Genomic DNA, 16,767 nt, shown 5'->3' on the forward strand with positions numbered 1-16,767 from the left:
TATTTATTTTCTGGGTAGGGGAGAAGGGGGGGAAGCAAGAAAAAAAAAAGAACACAAGCAGTCTAAGTAAACCTCACCCCCATATCTTCTTTCCTTACATGTTATTTTTACACAGGTGTTTGTGGAATGGATAGACGTCAGAACACATACATTATGGACAAAGGCTTCAAAGGTAGAGTATCCAATCCTGATGTCTTATTACAGAGGGCTTAGCAAGATAAAGAGTGCAGATCTGAAATGGCCAGGAATTCCACTTGAGAGAAACTGCGTGTGCCTGCCCCCATAGAAGGTTAAAAGACCACAGGGCTTGGGGCTGCTGGGTAGCTGTGCCCAGGAGGAGCAATCATAATAATAATGAATTCATCTTTCGATTTCAGTTGCACCTGCTTAGCAAATGCTTGTGGGTTTTTTATAGATGCCAACTAAATGTCTTCGGAAATGTAAAGCGTCATTATCCAACCAATTAGTACGAGTTAAATTGATTATAAAATCTGAAATAAAGTTGATCTACCTGCCCCAGAGGCCTCCTGTCATTGCACTAGCAAGGAATGCCACCCTGCACCTGCTGGCTTTCTGGGGGCACAAGGAATGAAAATGATACGCAGTGTTAATATTGTATGGCACTCCAACCTCAAGAGATCTCTGCCTCCAAGAGCAGAGAAGCCAAGACAAATCCCTAACACATGGGAACTGCAAGTTGGATCATCCCTCTAGGAAGTCTACAGGTGAAGCCAAAGATGAAAGGTCAGGTCCTGCCCTAGGTTTAAATGCCGGAATGTGTGAAATAGGGGGCTTTGGAACTCTGTCACTTGCCACTCTGTTGCTTATTAACTGTGACCTTAGACTGTGAGCTTTCCAAGGCTCAGTTTCCTCATCTGCAAGGTTGGGATAATTTTGCCTGTCCTATTGTCTAATGCCTGTCCTACTGTCTAACAAGGTTATCATGAGTAACCAATAAAATCACAGATGGGAAGTGTTTTTGCATACTGTAAAGGTGGTACTAATGTAATGGGGCTATTCTTTTGTCTAGGAGGTCTATTTAAAACAGCTTAAGGCCGAGCACAGTGGCTCACACCTGTGATCTCAGCACTTTGAGAGGCCGAGGCAGGTGGATCACTTAAGGTCAGGAGTTCAAGACCAGCCTGGCCAACATGGCAAAACCCTGTCTCTACTAAACATATAAAAATTAGCCGGACGTGGTGGCACACACCTGTAATCCCAGCTACTTGGGAGGCTGAGGCACAAGAATTGCTTGATCCCAGGTGGCAAAGGTTGCAGTGAACCCAGATCATGCCACTGCACTCCAGCCTGGGCAACAGAACAAGACTCTGTCTCAAAAAAAAAAAGTGCTTAAGCCAAACAGATATGACAGCAAAAGTCCCAGTGAATATCCTAAATCTAACAGTGTACCAGAATCACCTGGAAAGCTTATTGAAAATACAGATGTTCACACCCCATCTCCTCAAAACTCTGATGCAGATCTAGAGTGGGGCCCTGGAATCTGCATGTGTGAAGAGCACCCTCAGGGTATCCTTATGCAGCTCATTCCCCAAACACTGGTCTAGACTGACCCAGATGTCCCTGATTACTGTTCTAGTCTTTCAGACCTAGCTTTACATACACCAAGACACAACCATTCCCTAACCAAGAACAGCTAGTCGTCTACAGTCCTTTTGGGGAGAGATGGTTATTAGATGTGGGGTGAGCTCAGGGTAGGGGGTGGTGGTAAGTGCTGCATTCTGAACAAGAGAGCACTAAGGCTGAGTCACTATCGGCCTTTGTTAGGATATACACAGCCCAAGAGAACTGTCTGAGGACAAAAGGTCATCCCCAGGCAGCCAACAGACATTACTCCCTTGGAAGCATTATTGTGGCAATTTTCTGTGTGTTTTGACTTAAACTATCCAAATGAGGAACAGTAGGTAAGGCTGAAAACAAAGAACAGTTCTATTTCATGACTATGACCTGGCACCTCAGTTCCTTTCTCAAAAAGGTATGAGGATTGGGCAGAAAGATCTCTAAGGGCCTTTCTAGCTCAAGACCACACATGACTCAAGCATGAATAAACTCAGGACCAGAAACCCCAGTAACTGAACACACAACTTTCCTATACACTGTGTTGTCCTGTACATTGTGATTAGGGTGGTTACTTTCAGATTCGCAATCATACATGTAAAACAAAGCTCAGGAAAGCAGTGTCTCTGCCTCAGCATACATTGCATTCTTATTTTGTAGAATCATATATTGACCTCTGAGTGCAGGAGAGGGCTCAGCAGGCAGCCAGCCAGATCTTATTTTACCACTCTGGCTACAATCATCCTTTAAAAAGAAAAGAGAGCTATGTAAGCAAATGTACCAGCAGGTGTTGGGGACCAATACATCAGAATAAGAGAACTGAAAAAGAGGAAAATATAATGTCACAGTTCAGAACTTTATAGCAATACTTACCAAAACATGGAATAAATCCCACTAATTGGCTAACGCCCCCCCCCCCCACAAATAAACATTTAATAAGCTAGTCTGTAGCACAAATGAAACTAGTTCCTAAAACTACTGGGCCAAACCAAATCAGAACTACTAAGAATTAAGACTCTCAGTGTTCTCTGAACTCAGTGGGAAAAAGCCCTAGCCTAGGAGTTAAGGAATGTGGGTTGTAGTCCTAGTTCTTGCTGTATGGTGCTGACTAGGTCACAGCACTGTTTTCTGGGTCTTGGTTTCTTCTACTATAAAACGATGGGGCTGTACTAGCAGCATCTCTAAGGCCCTTTCAAGCTCTGACATTCCAAAAGCCTTAGTCAATGCCTGCCCTTTCCCCTGTTACTTACTGAAGAACTCCACTCACTGTCATCCTGGCGGTCAAGGGAGACCACTTACACTGCTCAACACCTTTCTATTTCCCCTTCTCCACCCAGCACAATGATTCTGCAACAAACTGCCTCGTGTTCAATTCCTTGTCAGCCATTTCAAATTGCTATTCTCTATTGCCTTTATGATGCTGCAATCCTTGAGCCCACTGTTGCTGCCACTTTCCCCACCTGTGTGCTCCTTGCCATCTAACTTCCAAGTCTCTCTTTGCATAAACTTGGGCTCTTAGGTAGTTAGGAGCCCAATGACATCCTGAAGATTACTTTTTAAAGCCAGTGTTCTGACCCCAAGACCTCCTCCTCCTCCTATCTCTCAATCAAGAGAAGGATGCTAATTTATGGCCCAGGAAGAGAAGAGGCAGTGTGGCCTTCTATCAGTAGTAGCAAGCCAAGAAGCAAGAGATGGATATTCGGTGCCTGGGTTTTTCCCTGACAGTTAAGTTGGGCCTTAGCTTAGTGGAGGTTAGCATGCCCCTAGAAGCCAAGGTGGGCTCAGATCCCACACACAAGGTGGCCCTGGAAAGTCACTGCCTCTCTCTGGATTTGATGCTCCCTTTATAAAATGAAAATGTTTAGTTCATCTCAGAAGCCCCCTCTGTCTCTGATAGTGTATGACTATGTGGGGAGGCAGGAACCAGATGAGAGCAAATGCCAGGGCATTACAGGACCAAGCCGCCAATCCTGATGCAAATGATAAGCCTTGGAGGAGTGACTCCCAGAGCTTGGGTAGCCTGGGTTGATGCTTCCTCTTTCTTTGCAAAATGCCCTGAAGGGCTGGGACTGGGACAGGGGTGGGGCTATAAAAGGATGAGGAAGTATCTAAGAGCAACTGGTTATTCTTCCACTCAACCCTGCCCTCCCCTCTTGCAGGCAGGTGGATGACTCAGCTGGAGAACAAAGTGGCTTCCTGAGGTGGAGTTTCCAGCTTGCCCAGCCCTTCCCCATTGTCCAGTCCCAGTAGAGATGGGGTACGGATGAGTCCATAATTCAACACCCTTTTCTTTTTTTTTTTTTTTTTTTCTTTTTTTTTTTTTTTTTTTTTTGAGACGGAGTCTCGCTCTGTCGCCCAGGCTGGAGTGCAGTGGCGCCCTCTCGGCTCACTGCAAGCTCCGCCTCCCGGGTTCACGCCATTCTCCTGCCTCAGCCTCTCCGAGTAGCTGGGACTACAGGCGCCCGCCACTACGCCCGGCTAATTTTTTTGTATTTTTTAGTAGAGACGGGGTTTCACCGTGGTCTCGATCTCCTGACCTCGTGATCCGCCTGCCTCGGCCTCCCAAAGTGCTGGGATTACAAGCGTGAGCCACCGCGCCCGGCAATTCAACACCCTTTTCTCACCAACCAGCCAACACACACATGCACTGCTCCATCCTCTGCCCCTGTATGGAAGATACTTCCCCCTGAGCTTAGCCCCTCCCCACAAACATCAACTTCTCTTTTATCCATTTAGGATCATCCCCTGCTCCAGAGCCAACAATTGATTCCCCCAAACTTTAAAGTAGCCCTAACTTTTCTGGTGAAAATGAGAAGAGGCACTGTCAACTGGCTGAGGTTCTTTTAGGCATTGAACTTCAAGGCTCTCCTACTGCCCTAACTCAGTCATGGGATATCCACAAAAAACTTAAGAGCTTAGCCTTTTTCTCTCAGCTGAGCTTGGCCCCACAGATGAAAGACATTCCTTGTTAAGGGTAAGGTGGAGCTGCTGCAGATACAGTTTGCCTTTAGAGATACGGACAGGAGCCCTGGATAACAAGACATGTAGTGAGGGAAAACATCTTGATTGGTATCAAGAGAAGATAGGGGTTGAGTCCTGACTATACTATTTACTAACATTAGGAATTATATTAGCAAATTTTCTGAGCTTCAGATTCCTCATTCTAAAGTAGAAAAAAGTCCTTTCTGCCCAGCCCTATTCACAATGTAACAAGTTTCAAATGACCTAATTGGAATGAAGACTATACGTGCTACATAAAGTGATTATTCCTCACATGTTAAAAAAATATGCAGTTGAGACAGCTGCAATAGCCTTTCTTTAAATACTAGTCCTCAGCTTCCAAACCAGAAGCTCTGTGCCTTATTGCCTTACTCCTTGGCTGGTGAGTTCAGAGTAAGGTGGAGCTGCTGCAGATACAGTTTGCCTTTAGCCATAAGGACAGGAGCACTGGATAACAAGACACGTAGTGAGGGAAAACATCTTGATTGGTATCAATCAAGAGACGATAGGGGTTGAGTCCTGACTAAACTACTAACATTAGGAATTATACTAGCAAATTTTCTGAGCTTCAGATTCCTCATTCTAAAGTAGTAATAGTCCTTTCTGCCCAGCCCTATTCACTATGTAACAAGTTTCAAATGACCTAATTGGAATGAAGACTGTAAGTGCTACATAAAGTGGTTATTCATCACGTTAGAAAATATGCAGTTGAGGCAGCTGCAATAGCCTTTCTTTAAATACTACTAGTCCTCAGCTTCCAAACCAGAAGCTCTGTGCCTTATTGGCTTACTCCTTGGCTGGTGAGTTCAGAGAACCCAAAGTGGGACAGATGGGCCATGCTGGGGTTCTTGGACTTACCACCACTTCCTTGTACTAAAAAACTACCCTCTAAGGGGCAAATTTATGTGGCTTGGGCAGGTCACAGTCAAGGGCCCAAGCAGCTACGTGGAAATGAAGTCGCCTGTGCACATAGGGTCTCCGTACACAGATGTGCCATCCTTGTCGACATCTAATAAAAATATATATGAAGTTGGTAGGTGTCTCAAATAAGTAACTTAGTGAAATCAGGGCAATAGCGCAGCATTTGAAGTAAAAGTCAACCAGCATCTGAGCCTGTCTGGCCTCCCTTTAGGCCTTGCTGGTGCTAGCTGAGATCGTTCAGTGTCTCGCAAGGATGTTTTCTCCTCTCTCGAGTCATATGCTAAAGAGGCCACAATCTTAAGACGTGACTAAAGCCAACATCCCTCCCTACTTCTGGGCTAAATTGTGATGGAAAATGCTGAGCCTGGTTCTACACAGTTTGCTCTGCTACTGATAAGCAGTGTGATCCTGAGGAAGTCAATTTCCACTCTAAATCTCATAAGCAATGACTTCCTCAATAAGCAATAAGAGGAGGAGGAGAGAGATAATTATTACTCTACCTATACCACAGAGTGTTGTGTGAACACTTGAAAGAATGGGTGAACATATTTTTGTACAAGATTGAGGAAATACTACCTGCTGAAACAAAGATCAACAGAATGGACATCTACTTTAACAGAAAAGTAAATCCTCTTCCAACCAGTTGCCTTTTATGGGAGATAAGACTACTTGTGGTGGCACTACATCTATATACTTCGGCCATATGGAGTGTTCTGCTTTCAGGGTCCCAAGGTACATCTAAGTCACCCATTGAGTTACATTATCACTTTCACTTTTTACCATTTTCATTACTCTCACAAATTGGAGACAGCATAAATAGCAGCCCAAAATGCAAACTGTGGTAGTTCTAGTGACAGATCATCCAAGAATTTCACCATCTGCTACTTTCACAGAAATTTAGTGCTGAGACGCCTTTTAGATCACTTCTACCAACTCAAGCAACTCAGTGCTTGTGTCTAGATCCCTTGTCTAGCAGAGCCTCACAGATGAAGGTCAGAGCTGCTAGATTAGAGTTTACTGCTCTTTCCAGACAAATCCTGCCTTGCCTGGGACTATCTGCAGGAGGCAGTGATCCTTCCCAAAAGGAGAATGGTACAGAGGCTGAAAGAGGGAATCCCCTTTCCTTCCGTAACTCCCAGTCACTAAAGAACCCTTCTTCCTCCAGTGAAGCTACAGTACCTCATTTCATATTTGGAAACCAGCCTGCATCCTTTTGTACTCTGAAGTCTTGGGGATGGTACAACTATACAACTGAGAGGTGGCAGGAGAGGAAGCACGAGCTCTAGTATCAGAAAGATACTGCTGAAATAGGTTTCAGTTAGCACTGACAAGAACAGGGGTAAGCAACCCAAGAACACGTTACAGGCTTGCTAGAAAACAGGAACTTTCCAAAGGCTAGCTTAAGACTGACGTGCTTTTTACACCTCAATTACACTTCAGTCTACCCTATTCTGATGAGCTCCTGGAGGGCAGGGATACTGCTAAGAGTCTGCCACTTATAGGCTGTCAAATTGCTGACATCTGTGCTGAAACATGCATGCCTACTTCTTCTGAACCTAAGCTTCTCAGTCATCGAAAACAATTCAAGCCAGGTGTGGTGGCACGTACCGATAATACCAGCTACTCAGGAGGCTGAGGCGGGAAAATCACTTAAGCCCAGGAGTTTGAGACCAGCCTAGGCAACATCTCAAAAAAGAAGAATTCACAAGAATATCATCACAGAAAATGCACAGGCCAAGGAGTCCAAAGGCATGGATTCAAGTCTTGGCACTGCCATTTACTAGCTGTGTGACTTTAGCTAAGTCACTTCATATCTCTGAGCCTTCATCTCATAAAATGCAACTATCAGCAATCCTTGCAGGAATTTACAAAAATTAAATACATGTCAAAGCATATTATGCATATCTTGAATTATAATACCTGACTACTAAAAACAAAAATGTTCCTCTCCTCCAAAAACGTAAGTTTATTTGGAAAAAGAACTCTGCCGACCTGGGAGAGCACTTCTCAGCACATTTAATAAGTAAATAAATCTTGGATTATCCTGGCTTTTCCAGCCCTAGGATCCTGAAGGCACATAAACTCAACTGCAGTCTGCTTCTGGTATTAACATGAAGACTTGTATTCTTGCTTGTCCTAAGAAATGTCTCTTGCCTTGCAGATTACATGAAAGAATCCGTGTGCAGTTCTAGTACTTGTTCCTTGAATAGCAGTGAAAACCCTTACGCCACAATTAAGGACCCACCCATCCTCACCTGCAAGCTTCCAGAAAGCAGCTATGTAGAAATGAAGTCGCCTGTGCACATGGGGTCTCCGTACACAGATGTGCCATCCTTGTCGACATCTAATAAAAATATATATGAAGTTGGTAGGTGTCTCAAATAAGTAACTTAGTGAAATCAGGGCAATAGTGCAACATTTGAAGTAAAAGCAAGCCCTCTCCACTCACCCCATCTTGACCACACATGAGGATGTGCTTTTAAAGGCATCTCTAAGGTGAACTGTCTTTCCTAGGACTACCCTCCTAGCTAATGCAGGAAGTCAAATTATTGTACTAACTCTGCTTTAAAATACACCAGGACTAGTATGAAGCAAATACTGGGGGTGGGAAATGGGAAATCTTTTGTTGCTTTTAAAGGCATCTCTAAGGTGGACTGTCTTTCCTAGGACTACCCTCCTAGCTAATGCAGGAAGTCAAATTATTGTACTAACTCTGCTTTAAAAAACACCAGGACTAGTATGAAACAAATACTGGGGGTGGGAAATGGGCGCACACACACACACACTCAACTGATTGTTGATACATATCTCATTTTAAAAAAGAAAGCAATCAGAGACATTGACAGGTCTCTAAATCACCTTCTACCTTCTCCCAGTTTATGTCCCTGGGCTCACTGGTAAGACTCCTACCTCTAGGATATTTTAAATCCTTTGGTGTTGACGAGAGGCTTGGATGTTGACGGCACATTCGCTTAGTTTTCCATCTCCTGAGCAAGCCTCAGTCCTAACCCTCACGTATTTGTCATAGATTTATAAATCCCTAGCTCCTTTCCCCAAGTTAAGTAGAACTCTCTTCCTCTCCAACAAGGCAACCAAAGCTAATCTGTTCTCTGAACTCATTTTTCACTATATTTCTTAGAGCCCACAGTCAGTGTGGTCCAAGAAGGTTGCGGTCATAACTCCAGCTATATCCAGAATGCATACGACCTACCTAGGAACAGCCATATTCCTGGTCATTATGACCTCCTCCCAGTAAGACAGAGCCCTGCCAATGGGCCGTCCCAGGACAAGCAATCTTAAGAGGGATAAGCTTCTCTCTTGCAGTGTGCTCTACTGAATATTCTGACTCTGAAAGAAGACAATCCCTTGACTTGAAGTAATGGTACAGACTCGCTCCAGCTGCAAGTTAGTTATTACATTCACCTGGAACTAAAGAAGAGCGTCCAGGTGGGACTGGGATAATTGTTCAGGGAATTGTGTTCTCAAAGGCAAATCCTATCACCCACTCAGCCCCAAATGCCCTGGATTATATGATTTTTAAAACATTTTAAGATATAGCTACTCATCAACATCAGCTAAATACAGCTGACATATATATTTATATTTATCTGAAACGTGATATTTTAAAAACATGTAGGTTTAACAAACCTTCCTAGGACAAAAAGGAGACTGGGGAGGGAAGAGGATTACTTTAAAGCACCTGAAACGTATATGTACTTTTGGTTGCTGTTACCATCAACATCTGTTTTATTACCGAAGACAATTAGTACATAGACATGAACTGTTCTTAAACAGAACAGTCTTAAAATATCTGTACATATATGTTTGGTCCATCAAATTACAACAGCCAAGATTACAGAATCTATGTAGTCTAATGCTGACAACTTCCATTTTAAAAAACAAGACTTTTCTTCTGCCCCCTAAGTGATAGGTTTAAACACACATAGACACACACACACACGTTTCCAAAGTGCAGCAGTGTCTCTTTCAGTCTACAACAAGATTCCTAGGGCAGCTTTATCAAATTTTGCCAATTCAAAGTTCAAGGACATTACAAGTTAGTCCTGGCTTTGTCATATCTACTTAGTCCCTCCAACACCTGAATCATTCCATGTAAAACAGAGCTCTAAGATGATCCTTTAAGTAAGCAGTCATAGACTGGTTGGGATTAAGTATCCCTAAAGACGGCTAGTTGGCCTCCTCATTTTATTTGGTCAGCATCCCTTGGCTCAAAAAGAGTACCTGCTTTCAAGTTCTTCATAAATCTTGAGACTGACATAGTATGAAACCTAAAAGTATACAGGAAATTGGACAAATGTGGATGCAGCAAGTTTACACTGCTTAAAGTACATTATTATGCTTTTTGAAGGAACTAAATGATCAAAAAAAGAATGGACTGTAACCAGTTGCTGTAACGTGATGTAAAAATGTTACTGTAAACAGCATGAGGATATGAAGTCCTTCCACCTTCTATCTTAAAACTACTACTTACTGAGCTAGCCCAATATGCATTACAATGAGCCAATGCTCCAGATCCCAGTATTCAGATGTGTCTATACCTTCCACTATGAACATAGATAAACTAAGGCTCAGATAAGTCCAAATGAAGTCAACTCCCAAGCCCTAAAGAGAAGCTTCTCACAAGAATTAAAACCAAAAAGGGCAAACCTAGGAAGCTAATGGCTACTCCTGTACCACTCTATTCACTGGTACAGTCCAGCCAGTAAAAAACACGTCCAAAAAGATATACAAAAGAGGAACTAAATGACTGCAAAGCTGGAATACTGCTACAGGAAGTATGAGAGTTCTGAAACCCTTGATAGAAACTGGAAGCTTGCCATGGAACACAATACTTTGGGCAATAATCAGAAAAAGCAAAAAAATAAATGAGTACATCTCCCCTTCCCACGTCACTCAAGGCATAAGCAAATTTTACTGTTAGAGGACAATATATAATACTTACATGAATGCTGCATGTGTGCATGGGAGCAACTGATTAGCAATAGTAAATTTACTTTCCAAAAAAGCCTTATTAAAATATAAATATTAGAAAATTACTTTGTAGACCCAAGTAAATCTTTCTCATACATATGTAGAAAGAAATGTAGGTAAGCAGCTTACCTCAGTATTTCAGGGCAGCAAGTGTTTGTGAAGCAAGGATGAAGAAGCATGAAGATGTCAGATCAGCAAGGAGAAACTTCCAACTCAGTCCCAGGTTTTCTCTTCTTCCCTTATCCTCCATGTATAATAACTGCTGCCTGGCAAACTGCAAACAAGCAGCATCACTCAAGTTTGAAGTTTCACCCCTTTTGTCAACTATCCTCTGGGCAAAGGTATTCAGCAAGAGGTGGAATGGCTAGGCACTGAATCAAGAGATTTCAGTGTTACTCTGGTCAAATTAGTTGCCCTCTCTGGGCTCCTTTTTTTTCTATGCATAAAAAGGGGAGAAGCAGAGAGTGGGAAGACAGCTCTACTAACCCTTCAGCTCTAGCATTCCATGACTTTTTAAGGAAATGTAATACAAGTCAAACCAGGCAATAGAGAGGAGAAGGGAAAGGCAGAGGGTGTGATTATGGTGACAATAGCTGCCTTCACCTATCGAAGAGTTATCAGTAAAAGACATTTCAATCTTACAAAGCAACTGTTAGAAACTTCTGTCTAACACCATCACAAATAGGTTCATGGTCAGCCTAAACATGTGTACTGTGCATTTTATGGGTGACTTTGAAAGATCTGTTCAATTATTTTTCAGAAACTAAATTTTCAAAAAATTAATATGTGTACAATTAAAATGAAAGAAAGAAAAACCATTATTGTACAGTGGTATTAACGAGACTATGAAATGGCAATACTTTTTTAAATCACAGATTTGTAATATGTATGTTCACTGTGCAGAGGGATTGTACCTTGTACAAAATAAAACAAATTTCTCAAACTAATTTAACAAGAATGCCTACTGTTGTATCACAAATGGAAAACGTGTTTATAATCTACACCTTAAGTTTAAGGGTAGAACTAACCTACATCCTGCTTGGGCACTTTAAACAGCTGGAAGAATGAAAATTATTCTAGTAGATGCTTGAAAATAAGTGAAAAACTTGTATCAAATTTTTGACAGAGGAGTCTCTTTCTTTAAAGTAATGAATGTGAGCACCGTATTTTATTCATGTTCAAAACTTATTTAAAAATCTCGGGGCCGGGCGCGGTGGCTCACACCTGTAATCTCAGCACTTTGGGAGGCTGAGGCGGGCAGATCACGAGGTCAGGAGATCGAGACCATCCTGGCTAACGTAGTGAAACCCCGTCTCTACTAAAAATACAAAAAAAAAATTAGCCGGGTCTGGTGGCGGGCACCTGTAGTCCCAGCTACTCAGGAGGCTGAGGCAGGAGAATGGTATGAACCCGGGAGGTGGAGCTTGCAGTGAGCCGAGGTCGCGCCACTGCACTCCAGCCTGGGCGACAGAGCGAGACTCCGTCTCAAAAAAAAAAAAAAAAAAAAACTCATATATATTCAGTATACTAAAATTAGAGGGTTTCTCAGCTTCACAAATATTTGGACTCAAAGATAACTATTACAGTTTGTGCTCAGCTCCAGAGGCACAAAGGTACTTATATGGAATGAGTAAGGGCCAGTGTAAGGGCCACTTCATTTCTATAATGCAGTGAATAGCTTCCCACTAGTAGAAGTTATCATCCAGTATAGTTACTATGGGTATATCTGTTTTAGAAACTTTAAAGACATAAACTTGTGATCAAACTGGTAAAGAAGCAACAGGATTAATTTTGTAATAAAATACAGATGCTAAAATATGGCTTACTGAGTTCATTCAAGTAAGTTTAAAATTCCTCCTTCACAGTTGCAAAGGTTTGTATATAATCCTCATATGTATATAACCCTCATATTCTGAAGACCCATTCAGAAGAGATTACTAATAGGTAATTCTCAAGAGCTATGAGTTGACATCTCAGTTAAAGACAAAACATAATCAAGAGTTTTAAGACTAAAAACGATATTTACTGACAGTAGTGTAAGATTATGCATTACAAGTCTCAGAGTATTACTCAATACTATGAATGATAACTAATGGCCAATTGCTGCAAGTTGTCCACTCAAGAATGACACATTAGCCATTCATTTAACCAGAGGGAAGAAAGAAGAGGCCCATTTAATCAATATGCAGCAACAGGAGATGGAAAATCTTTCTATGAAGGGATGGATACACAGGGGGTTCATGTACTTTTATACTTTTGTATAATTATATGTAAGTATATACTTATATAATTGTAATATATAATTCTGTATAATTTTTAATAAAAAACTTTAAAATTTGAATAGTAATTCTCATAGCTCCCCAGGCTACACCAGAATGAACCCTAAGATTAGCCCTCTCACTCTTCTAGATGGCCCTCCCTAATTGTCCTGACATGGAATTGTCAAGGGGAGGGGGAGATAGATACTATGAATGTAAATACAGATTGAGTATCCAAAATGCTTGAGACCAGAAGTGTTTCAAATTTGGGATTTTTTCAAATTTTGGAATATCTGCATATACATAATGAGCTATCTTTGGGATGGGACCCAAGTTTAAATATGCAATTCATTTTACATTTCATATATACCTTATACACACAGCCTAAAGGTAATTTTATACAATATTTTTAATAATTTTGTGCATGAAATAAAGTTTGTGTGTATTGAACCATCAGAAAGCAAAGGTGTCACTGTCTCAGCCACCCATGTGGACAATCTGTGATGGTTTGCAACACCATCATTCGTGACTGTTAATTTCTATGCTACCAATAAGCAATTCATTTTCTTACACTTATTCACACTAGTATTTAAAAAATATGATGTATCATTAATACAGTGAAAAAGAATGTGTTCAGGGTAACTAAGCAGCACAGTAGCATCACCAGAGTATCTGTACCAGCAGTTAAACAACGACCACCACCACCACCACCAACAGCTGGCTTTCAGTCTCCACCTACGATGCTGTTTTGATTGAAAGGTTACTGTACACCTCTGCGGGAACACTGAATAAACTGTGTGTGGCATGCCTGCGTTTTGACTGTGACCTGTCACCTGATGTCAGGTGTGAGATTTTCCATTTGTGACTTCACGTTAGTGCTCACATTTCCAATTTTAGAGCATTTTGAATTTTTGGATTAGGGATGCTCAACCTGTATGAAAAAAGCATGTTCCCTGCCCTTGTGGATCTTACAATGTAGTGATTACCAAAGGGGAGAGATAAATGGAGAGCCCTGGTGATTAGTGGGGTGCTGATTATGTATTTTCTTCCCTGGGCTTGCAGAGATAGAAAGACTAAACAGTGCTCTAATCCAAACCCACAGAAAGTGGAAGCTCTGGTCTTTAGCTTCAGTTGTCAGATTCCCTCCTCATTCCACCTTCTGCTTCCCAAGCCACTGCCCAGCCTAGCAGATGGCCCTCCAGATCCTTGGGTAAGAGAAAGCATGGGGACTGTACAAAGTACGGTCCTGTTATTTAGGCATCCACTCTAATGTAAACCAAAACTAGTAACTGAGGACCCCAACTGCCTCCTCCAGAATTGGTTTCACATCAAAGACAGCCTATGGAAAGTGCTGCTTCTTGGGGCTTCCCAGACTGTCCCGTCTCAGGCATGATCTTCTTCTACAGTATTCTTCGGCCCATATGACGAAAGACTTTGGCACAGAGGCTAGTACAATGGTCAGCAACTTCTTAAAAGATATGACAAGAAACAGTATCACTTCCCTAGAAATACCTGAGAAAATGGTATGCTGAGAGATCAGAGGTTGTCAACAGGGGGACAGGTGCTAAAAACAGTACATTACTCATTGGGATGAAGGTTAAAAAGATCTGAGATTTTGTGGTTTGGAGCAAGGTTAAGTTCCACTGACTCAAACATAGTAAAGGAATCCTGTTGGCTGCTAATTCTCACTACCATCACTGATACTGGTAACATAGTTAGCCAATATATGTAACATTTTGTGCTCACACCTGTGTCAGGAACTATCCTATAATTAATAAATGTCAAAGAATTGAATTTAAATAATGTTTTGACTATTAATAATTAGATCACTATATCAACAACCCCAAAATACCATGTATATCATGTACATGCACACATAAACCTGTACACTTGGATTTAATCACTGGTTCTACTGGATAGCTAGCCTGTGGATTGATCTACCTTCTTGTAGATTCCTATTAAAGAAATAATTTTTTAAAAATTAAACACAAAATGTTTTTAAAAGTTCTCTCCCAGACATGAGTATATTTTAAAGTACATATTAAAAGCCAGCAGTTTTTTTTTTTTTAACAGCAAAAGCCATAAAACAAGCAGTTCTCAATTTACAGTTAATATAGCAGCGCATCAAGTGCTCCTCTCCCTTAGCATATATGGTACTTTGATGCATATTGTTGATATTGACAGTCATTTTGCAAACAAATGTTCTGAAAGCTTTCATCTTACTTAAAGGAGTAAACATGGAAATAAAGGCACCATTTTAATCAGGTTATTGTGATAAGACCAAAAACATTCCACAAAGTGTATACCTCATTTTGACTTCTCTATTAAATTTAAACTTGAGTTAGAATGTTAATAATTTGGCTTTAATTGAAGAGAGTTCATTCAGAGAATTACAGTTTGAGTTGGGATGAATCCCCAGAATTTATTTAATCTGGTACCCTCACTAATTGGAAGAATGTGAGGCTCAAAAATGAAATGACCACAAGAGCCATGACAAGAAACTCTTCATTACTCAGTCCAGTGCTCTATCATACCAGCTACTTTCACTCTTCTAACCCACACAGTTTACCATATTTTCTAATACATGCTAGTATATTGCCTAGTACACAACATCCTTTCAAATATTCTTTCTTTATTCTCCAATTCACTTTTCAGGAGAATAGATAACCTCAATCATATTGATTCTCAGCCTAATGGTCTCCCTTACATAAATTATAATGACATTAGCATTTTGTATCACTTTATTGTTACCATCAACCTCCTACAGTTTGGGGGAACCCAATCATTCTTTAAAACATTAGAATGACAACTCCAGTTTATTTGGCATATGGTATAGGTGAGTGGGAAAGACCTGTCAAATCCCAGAAAGGGGCGTGGCACCAGCACCACCCAACCAGAAGAAAAATCTCTCTTTGGCGCTAGTGTCATAGCTCCCTATCTGTTCCGCTAACCTATTAAATGATGTGGTGGAAGGGGATCCTTTCACAATCTTTGTTCATTTTTTTACAGAGCAAATGGAAGTCATACATAACCTTTTACAAAATTCATTTTTTGTTTTAATTTTTTTCCAGGTTTGTGATATTTGTGAGACATCAGAAAATCAATTTATATTTTTTTCCTCTGTTAAAACAAACAAAGCAAGCCCCCCAAATTGAAACCTAACAGGTTGGAATAAGTTCTTAATTATCCACCCAGCCTTTGAATTCTTTTGCTTCTAGTGTTGGCCAAAACCGTCTAAATAGTACAGCTTCTTCTCTAAGGTAGATGGAAGAGATTATCACAATAGCTCAACCCACTAAAAGCATTTATATTTTATAAATACAAGTCAGCAAAGACAAAAATTAAGATATTCATTTTCTCAATGATCAAAGAAATGTGACCAGCTCTGATGGGCAACCCAAACTCAAGAAGTCTAACTTTTCTGCAGAACCCTTCAGAACTTAAAAGATCACTGATGTAAGGTCACTAGCTGGCACCTCTTCTTATAATTACAGTTTAACATATTCAATGCAATGGGCAATAACTTACCCTTACATAATGACAACTACTATTAAAGAGAAATCATGGCATTTGAGAACAATGACATAAGATTAAATCAAGGCACCATGGCTAACTATTCAGGAGACTATATAACAGGTTAAAAAAAAATTCAAGGCTAGGCACGGTGGCTCACGCCTTTAATCCCAGCACTTTGGGAGGCCGAGGCGGGTGGATCACGAGGTCAAGAGATCGAGACCACCCTGGCTAACATGGTGACCCCATCTCTACTAAAAATACAAAAAATTAGCCAGGCATGGTGGCTGGCGCCTGTAATTTCGGCTACTCGGGAGGCTGAAGCGGGAGAATGGCATGAACCTGGGAGGTGGAGCTTGCAGTGAGCCGAGATGGCACCACTGCACTCCAGCCTGGGCAACAGAGCGAGACTCCGTCTCAAAACAAAAAAAAGAAAAATTCAAAGTTAAAATAACTGAAAATCAAGGTCAAGTAGCAAAATACTTCTAAACTGCCTTAAGCCCTGAAC

General features: G+C 41.2%; 1 protein-coding gene across 32 annotated transcripts in view; it reads left to right on the top strand.

Annotated features, from left to right (window-relative positions):
- Positions 1-11,435, top strand: part of MEGF11 (multiple EGF like domains 11) — a 381,686-nt gene extending 370,251 nt beyond the window's left edge. For 11 of the 32 annotated variants that reach the window (XM_063638864.1, XM_063638860.1, XM_063638871.1 and 8 more), the window contains 3 exons: positions 116-172; positions 7,658-7,864; positions 8,636-11,435. In XM_063638864.1, the coding sequence (XP_063494934.1) occupies positions 116-172; positions 7,658-7,864; positions 8,636-8,796 (425 nt within the window). In that variant the 3' untranslated portion in view covers positions 8,797-11,435. Of the gene's footprint in view, positions 1-115; positions 173-377; positions 1,234-3,734; positions 5,610-7,657; positions 7,866-8,635 lie in introns of those variants that run through there. The other 21 variants (XM_063638879.1, XM_063638867.1, XM_063638865.1 and 18 more) reach the window with 8 other exon arrangements.
- The last annotated feature ends 5,332 nt before the right edge of the window (positions 11,436-16,767 follow it).

Source organism: Symphalangus syndactylus, chromosome 5 (assembly GCF_028878055.3).
Source record: "Symphalangus syndactylus isolate Jambi chromosome 5, NHGRI_mSymSyn1-v2.1_pri, whole genome shotgun sequence".
In the NCBI taxonomy this organism is placed as follows: domain Eukaryota; kingdom Metazoa; phylum Chordata; class Mammalia; order Primates; family Hylobatidae; genus Symphalangus; species Symphalangus syndactylus.